This window comes from Trachymyrmex septentrionalis, unplaced genomic scaffold, assembly GCF_001594115.1.
Source record: "Trachymyrmex septentrionalis isolate Tsep2-gDNA-1 unplaced genomic scaffold, Tsep1.0 scaffold97, whole genome shotgun sequence".
In the NCBI taxonomy this organism is placed as follows: domain Eukaryota; kingdom Metazoa; phylum Arthropoda; class Insecta; order Hymenoptera; family Formicidae; genus Trachymyrmex; species Trachymyrmex septentrionalis.
This window is the reverse complement of record NW_017306160.1, coordinates 1,990,319-1,999,697: the sequence shown is the minus strand read 5'-3', so window position 1 is coordinate 1,999,697 and position 9,379 is coordinate 1,990,319. Positions and strand designations below refer to the sequence as shown.

General features: G+C 26.9%; 1 protein-coding gene across 1 annotated transcript; it reads left to right on the top strand.

The window, feature by feature from the left end:
* Positions 1 to 1,508: 1,508 nt before the first annotated feature.
* LOC108756166 (cytochrome P450 9e2-like) lies at positions 1,509 to 3,041 on the top strand. The gene is made up of 2 exons (XM_018499773.1): positions 1,509 to 2,170; positions 2,261 to 3,041. Exons 1-2 carry the CDS (start codon positions 1,509 to 1,511, stop codon positions 3,039 to 3,041), a joined length of 1,443 nt encoding a protein of 480 aa, XP_018355275.1.
* The last annotated feature ends 6,338 nt before the right edge of the window (positions 3,042 to 9,379 follow it).

Below are 9,379 nucleotides of genomic sequence, written 5' to 3'. Positions count from 1 at the left end.
CACACACACACACACACACACACACACACACACACACATATTATACACATACAAGACAGTAGAGGGGGTATTAGAGGGCAAACTGATAATAAATATCTATATTTTGATTTAATGACCAATTTATTGTAATTTAAATGTACTTAAGTTAAAGTTTTAATACATAATTTCAAGTCTATAATAGTTTTCAAATGGAAAGAATTTTTTAAGATCTTGTATAACAGAACTAAAATTTACACGGCGTTGACAAAATGATTTCTTCTCATTTTAAAACTATAGTAGTCACGATAGTTTCATATTAAAATATTTATCTTAAAAATCAAAAAAGTTTTTATTAAAATATTTATTATTAATTTAGGGAGCCTCAGTGTATAATATAAAAAATACATGCACATTACTTCTTTTACTAAAATTATTAGTACTGTATATTCTTAAAGATGTTTAATAACAATAATAATAATTAAAATTTAAATTGTTAACAATAAGTAGACGTTTCGGTTAAGATTTGAGTATACGAATAGAAAGAAAATACGAAAGTTTTTTTCGTCATGATACAATTAAGAAATCTTCATTTAAAAACGACGAGCCCCACATGAAGAGACACGCAAGTACCAAGTTCTATTGTAAAAACAAAAAATTTTTTCAACAAGTAAATTAAATATCGTTGTATTACTGTAAAAACAATCATTAAGAAATATGTTCCTGCTTAGATTCCACCCAGAGAATTTTTTAGAAAATTTATTTTTTTAAAAACTAATTGAACAAACTTACGTATAGCGCGACAACAATTAACTGTTACTTTAATTTATTTTGATCTGTTGCGATTACTAGTATTGTAAGGAAATAATAATTTTTTGTTACCTGCTATCACTACATTTATCAGTTGACTTGCATATTTAGTTTTAATGTTTAACGTATTCATTTTTATTATACTAAAGAGGGTCAAATCTTGACCGAAACGTCTACTTATTGTTATGAATTTGTTTTAAATAATATATAACTTATTTATATCTTTGGTCGTGGCTGTATGCTCTTTATTATTTAACTTAATAATAATTAAATTTTTATTGATTACAATAAAAATATATTAGACAACCGTTCGTATAACATTCAACAATAAATTTTTATATAAAATTAAAAAAACAATTAAATTTTTATATTACTGTTGATAAAGAGATGGTTGCTTATACTAACATGATGTGGCAAAATGGTAATATTTGTTTATAATTTTATATTTAAATGTCATAGCGATTAAGAAAATGTGCAATGCAAAAATATTATGTCAAGTTATACATTACGTTAATCTAATAATTTAATGTAAATTTTGTGGTTAATAATTTAATAGTTTTTGTGTGCAATGTAATTGCATTTATATAACTCTTTATCAACGGCGGGATCTTGTTTGTCTACAAATCGATTGCCTACAGTATCGTTTGCCTACGTCACTTTTGCCGACAGTACGTTTGCACACAAAAATTATTGCTTACAGTTCGATTGCCTACATACACACAATGAAATACTTGTTAATCTCAGTGTTATCAATCGTGATCAGTATTCTCGTTATTTATTATTTGTTCGGGAAGTTTAATTTTTTTAAAAGACATAATATTATCCACATACCATCTATTCCAATACTAGGTGCCATGGCACCAATTATATTTCGCCGAATGTCATTTGTCGATTTCACCAGAAAAATATACAATTTGAATCGAGACGCAAAATACATTGGATTTTACGCTACAACGAAGCCAGTTCTTATGCTCCGTGATCCGGAAGTGATCAAGGATGTTGTTGTCAAAAATTTTGATACGTTTATCAATAATCCCGTTTTTCGTGATGTTAATGACTATGTGCTTTCACAGAATCTGTTTGGCCTTCAAAATACAAAGTGGCGGCACGTAAAAAATCTACTATCTCCGTTCTTTACGTCCAGTAAGATGAAGATTATGTTTACTTTTATGTCGAAACATGCTGCGGATTTTGCTGAATTGATGTCAACACTACCAGCTGACAAAAGCGACGTTAATATGAAAGATGTCTTTGATAGATATACGAATGATGTCATTGCCTTATGTATTTACGGAATGAAGATCGATTCTATAAGAGATCCAACAAACAAGTTTTATATTTGTGGCAAAGATATAACTTATATGTCAGCAATACGCAGCATAAAGTACATTTTTATTAGAACTTTTCCAAAGCTTGGACAAATACTCAATATAAAACTTTTAAATAATCACAAAATGAAGTATTTCGAAAGCAGGATAAAGGACGAGATTGCCATTCGCGATGCCGAGCATGTTACACATCCGGATATGATACAATTAATGTTGAATAACAGAGATAAAGAGGATCAAATACAATTGGATGTGAACGATATTGTCGCGCAAACCTACACTTTCTATTTCGCTGGCTTTGAAACTAGTTCAAGCGTGATGTCTTTTATAACATACAAAATCGTAGCTAATCCAAGTATTCAGGTCAAATTGCGACAAGAGATAGATGAGCTCTTGAACGAATCGGACGGAAACGTAACTTACGAGGCTGTTAATAAACTCAAATATTTAGATGCAGTAATAAAGGAAGCTCTCAGACTTTTTTCACCTTCTGTTATGGAAAGAGAGTGTGGAAAAGCTTATAAATTGCCACCTGCATTGCCGGGCGAGAAGTCTTTCACTATAAACAAGGGCATGATTATTTGGATTCCGCTGTATGCGATTCATCATGATGAAAAACATTACTATAATCCTGAAGAATTTCGTCCAGAAAGATTTTTAAATAACAATCATGATCCTCCATTTTATTTTCCATTTGGATTAGGGCCGAGAATGTGCATTGGCAGAAGATTCAGTTTGTTGATAATCAAAGTCGTGCTATTTCATCTACTAGCACGATGTGAACTGAAACAGTGCGCTAAAACTTCGTCAATTAAATTCAGCGAGAAAAATCTGCTTATGATGCCGAAGGACGGATTTTGGTTGAATATTCAACATAGAAATGACAAGTTCGAGAGATTAGAACTTGATAGCGTTACTGATTTCTAGAAGTTTAGAGAATATCTAGAGAATACCTTAGAATATTAATTCTTAAAATATTTCAACAAGGAGTTATTTTTTATTCAATCAAAAAATGTTTGTAAGTATATTATTTATAAATATTTTAATAAAAGAAACTATGTTAAGAAAGGCTATGAGCTAAAATAACAAACTTAATGTATGTAATACGATACAAATAACATAAAAATAAATAAAATAAAAATATGTCTACATTAAAATAACATACGTTTTGACTCCGATCGAGTCATTTTCAATGTTAAAAAATAATATGTAAAACGATTAAATAGAATATAATAAGCTAACAAAAAGATACTTCTAGAAGTTTGCTGTCAAAAAATTGAATGCGTGGAATTAAATATTATAGGATGATTTTATTTTATAGGATATCTAGGAATCGAAACGTGTGTTGTTTTAATGTAGGTATATTCTTATTTTATTTATTTGTTATCGTATTACATACATTAAATTTGTTATTTTGGCTCGTAGAGCCCTTCTTAACATAGTTTCTTTTATTTTAATTATTTGAACCATATTATATTATGTATTATAAATTTTTTATCAAAAAGTTAATTAGTAGGATTTTAAGAATAAAAACTTTCTCTTTTCGTTTTTATTTGTTAATTATAAATTTGTTATTTATCATTGATGTGGCAATAGATATTTTCATATTTTTATTACTTATTTATATGATACTTTATTTTAATTTTCTGTAAAGTCTTTTTTCTTTGTTACAGATTTATAAGAATTATTGAACTACATCATGTAAACACATATATGGGAGTAATAATACTGTGTGCACATACATATACACATATAAGACAATGGAAATTGTTTAAAAAAAAAAATATTCTTATTTTTATAATGCGATGTTTTCATTTTACAATCTGAACTCTTGAAAAATAACACTTAAGAATGTAAATAAGTCATTTCAAGAAAAACAAAATAAAATTATAAAAAGCGTTATGAGTATTAAATTATATATAAGTTAATACTGTTTATAGATTAATCAAGAAATGTATGCATGGTTAAAAAATTCAGTATGTGTTTATAAGTTTTATAAGGTGTTTATGAGTAAGAGAGTTTTTTGTTTATTATATATTTCAGACATTATATGTTTATCAATAAAACATCTTTCTTCGTTTAAAATCTTCATTTTTTTCGAACAAACTGTGATTTAATAGCATTTTATATGATTAATAATAGATATGTGAATGATGTATTATAGTGTGACTGTTCCTATTTGTACCATCAATCCTCGGGCGGGTACAGTGTAATAGTGTTAGTGCTTTTTCTTCATCGCTTTAAAAATTTTCGTCCTGAGATATTACTTGTGAGTCTTTTTCGGTAAGTAGTAACACGTTGAGCATAATAACTGTTCTACAATTCAATGCACGAACTTTTTTCTATACCACGCGCGCGCGCGCGCGCGTGTGTGTGTGTATGATATAGTGTATTATCTGGTGATTTGTGGATAGATAATAAATTAAATTAAATTATAAATTATAAATATTTTTCAATAGCTCACTGATTATAATGTCATCGTTAATGTCAATGTTTTGGTTAAATAATGTTTGACCAATGAATCTTAAGAGTTGTAAATTGCAGTATTCTATTCAGTATATACATATATACTGAAACGGAGGATAATCAACATCGTGCTCTAAATCATAATATGATTGAGACGAGAGTTGTCTCTCAACCTCTACAGGTATAGAGGCTAAGCTAAATTCCATCCGTTTATTGACTTAGAGGCGGTAGGACATAATCGATAACATCTTCAATTGATTAATCCTATCTATTAGTGCGTCGTGGTTTAGTCTGAGGTCCCCCAAGGATTGTACGAACCTCCACAATTGAAATACAGGTGACTTGGTTCGTGAGCGTTGCGTATAAAGAAAGCACTTCTTTATAGATCTAATTTTGAAAAGAAATTTGAATGATTAGGGTACGAGTTTCCGGCTCCCAAGCCATTCGTGACATTTCCCTTCGTTGTTATTCGGTGTTACTGTTATAGTACCGCACGATGATTAATGACGTGGCAAGAGCGGCTGCTACAGTTTATTGGAAGCGACCCATCAATGATATATGTGAAATTATTCCGCGAACATGCGAAATTTCGTTTAATTCGTGGGCAGCTAATAATTAAGCGAGTCGTTGTTAATCATCATCGTTGGAGAGAATAATTCGAGTAAGAAATACCAATTAAATTATAATACCAATTGAATTATATATGTATATTGATTAACTTTTTTTAGATCTCTTTCCGATGAAGAGAAATCTACATAACTTATGAAAGAGATCCGTATTTGTGCCAGATATGTTTCCTAATTTAATAGCTCCAGTTGTTTTAAGATGTTTTTGCATTATGTAAATATAAAATGTTATGTTAAGCCGAATATTAAAGGGCTAAATTAGCATCAAATATGAATTGAGAAATGTAATTAAATATATTTTTTTTATAATAATGAATCTGTATGTATTATCATTTTTTCCATTAAATTTCTGCAAGAGTTTATCATAAAACTAATTAGGGTAACTTCGATATATAGGCAACGCCGCACCTATCAAACACTTAATTTATTAAGTATTATTTACTATGTTTATAATAAACAAACTATACCAGTAAAAACTATTTTTACTATCTACTTTATACTATCTACAACTATAAAAAAAATATTAGAAATCCGAAATATTTTTATTTTTCATATTAATAAATTTTTTGAAACCCTTGCATTTTTGCCTTATATCCCACAGGAGTGGGATATATGGCTACTTATAGGGAGAGGGGGGGGGGATATGTACGGCTCATGAAAAATTTACAAACAATGCATATAAATAAGACGTAAAATGACACAACAACTTATAAAATGCGTATATAAAGTTTTATTAAGGAATAAGAATGTATATGAAGAAATAAATAATATTTCCATTCATGTAATGCATTTATTGCATTTAGTGCACTAAATTTAATCTGCACATTTTTACTTTGTATGCTTTAAGCATAAATCGCTCGCTAAAAATGCCGTATATCCCTAACAGATGGGATATACAAGACAACAAACTAAACAAAGAATTCAAGAGCAAATTACTTGCATTTTGTTATACAACATACTTTACTATTCCTCTACACTCATGTATCACAAAATAATCATTAAATCTTTTGCACGTCCTACAGTAATCAATTTATATATTATAGATTATAATTTATGATGGCGCTACTTAAGTGACAAATCGATTTAACTGACAATAATTTTATTAATATTAACAGTAAAAAACTGAAATCATAACACTAATATAATAATAAATAAAATGTCAATTTAAGCCGACACTGGTTATTAATGTGTATTTTTTCATACCATTTGTTCAAAGTAAATATTAAACGTGTACATTTCGATCTATGGTCCTCTTCAGTACAAAAAATATATTAACAAAATTACATAATAGTAGCGCATACGAGTATAAACTAATAACATAAAAAGCGGGAAAATACGTGATGATGATTTCCGAATAATCTTGGTCATTAAATTACTAAGTTAACTAAAAAGAAAAATATTTTGTTTAAAAAAAACGACCGACCTAAGAGCTATAAATAATTAAAAAATGCTAACATGAGAAAAAAATAGTAAAAAACTTACATGACTATCAAGATTGAACTTTTTAATTTATTCACATTTGCATTACACAGTAAATGGAACAGTTTAATAGAACATGTGCAACAAACCTTATAAAAATAGTTAAATTTTGATAGTCATGTAAATTTTTTATCATTTTTTTCTCATATTAGCATAACTTTTATAACTCTTGTGTGTTTTCTCACTTTTTATGTTTATACTCGTATGCGCTACCATTATGTAATTTTGTTAATATATTTTTTGTACTGAAGAGAACCTTGACCGTAGGTCGAAACGTATATGTTTAATATTCACTTTGAATAAATGTATGTATTAAAAAATAAACACTAATAACCAGTGTCAGCTCAAATTGGCATTTTATTTATTATTTTTTAGAATTTTCTTTAGAGCCTATTGATTTTATTGTTACTAATATAATATAAAGATGACAGAGTAGCTGCGGGAAAATTACCCCCACTCTTATTTTTTCTGACTTCTGCGTAAATCCCAGCTTATTTGCCGGAGTTACCCTAAGGGTTATACGTTAATTTACATTTTCTTGCAAAATTAAACACTTGATTACGCAACATTTTTATTATAACAATATTTATCATAACATGCTCATTATTATTTGCAAATCGAAACGTGCAATTTTTTTGTCTAATAATTAATGATTAACAATGCAAATCAAATGTTCTTAATGGTTAGTAATTATTATCGGTGTCGTTTATAACGTAAATCGTCATAAAATCTACAATAAAAAGAAGTTCTTTCAAGATTAATTATTTAATTATTTTTGCTGTTGTTCGTTAAAGGCAATTACAGATTTGAGCTAAATAGAAAACTAACATTTAATAAGATAACGTTTAATCTATTTAATTTTTCTATAATATTACCTAATTTTTTTACTTTCTACTTTCTATTTAATTTCTTGAAAAGCATTAAAACTTATTTTATTTTCCAAGAACACTTTGTCTCGGAATTGTTATTATTGATAATATAGCGGTATTATTTCAATATTTTATTTATAAAGACTTTTAATAAGAAATTTGTTCTTACTCATAACCTGAAATTAAAGATTTAATCATTTATATTTAATATTAATTGTGTATAATGTATAATAATTGTTATAATAATTGTTATATTGACTGTAATTGTTTTAATAGAAATTATAAACTTAATGCAATATCAACATAAATCTATTATGCTAATAGTTAATAAATCCACTTAATCAATCAACATAATAATTAATCATTTAATTAATAATGATTAATTATCACATTGTACTTAAGCCTCTCTATCTATATTTATTTTTAATATGTAATACAATTAATATTATTTTTTTTATATGTACACTTGTATATTTCTTGAAGTTATTAATTTATTTTCTAATTCTTATTCTTAATTTTTTAATCTTTCTTTGAATATACAAATCACTAATAATAGGATTAATTTAATAGTAGAACTTCTACATACTATATACATAAATAGTTAATATTTTATGCATTCTAATTTTTCTACACATCGAAACAATTTCTTTTTGATTGACACATATATATTCTATTTGAAATCACAAATTTTTATAATGTTATTTATATTTTGTTATTGAGTACAATAATTATTTATATTTTGTTATTAAGTTCAATAATAAAGTTAATGTTAAATATAAATAGTTTATTAAAAGAAAAAATAAAATATATCATAAAATAGTAAATTTTTATCGTAATTTTTTATAGTAATAAGAAATTCTGAAACATTATAAAGTAAACCTTCAAGAAATTGTAAAAAATAAAAAACGAAAAATTAATCCTATATTTATTAGAAGAGGAAGCAACTTGTATAAAATCTTTTAAACGTAAGATTTTTTATTTGAGATATATATCAAAGCTTTGATAAAGTTTCCAGCTTTATTATGGTTATTCGACTTATGTTTCCCGCATTATTATATCTAGAAATTTCAACCACATTACTCGACCTTATTGATAGTAAACGTATATCGACGTATATATATCTACACGCGACGTGTATATGGCGGCGCGAGATATGCAGAAACTGCTTGCAGCACATGTGTACATGACAGTTTAAGGTTATTTACATGTGACCCCATCGGAAGCTCTTCCCCGCTGCGTATAATGTCAAAGCATGGTCACGAAAAGACTAGAGGCGTCATGATATGCATATTATTACAATTATCAAGATGAAATTTGTTAATCAATTTTTTATTATTTCGCCTTCTCTGATTAATTTGCTGATTTATTTACCTCGCCTAAAATAAAAATAATTGTTAAATAAATGCGCTTTATCCTATGATGTTTTTTTTAAAAATTACGACATCGCTGAAGCTTTCTTAACTTTCAATAATTCGGTTAATTGAGTAAAGAAATTAATTAAAATGTAAATTAATTTAATAAAATTATAATTAATTTAAATGATTTTTTACAAGAAAAGTTCGACAATTCAAAAATTCCTAAAAATTATAAACTTTGCAAAATACATAATTTTATATACAATGTTTTATTTCGGCTGATAAACAATTTTAATTCTTTGGAGCTATATCAGTTATAAATCTTGATAAAAAACGTCAAACAATTTAATTTTTTATATTACATCTGCAAATTTGGATTATTCTTATTAAAATATAAATACTAGTATTTTCTTTTTCATATTATTTTATCCTTAAAATTAATTAGTGCCTTTTAAAATACATGTATTAAA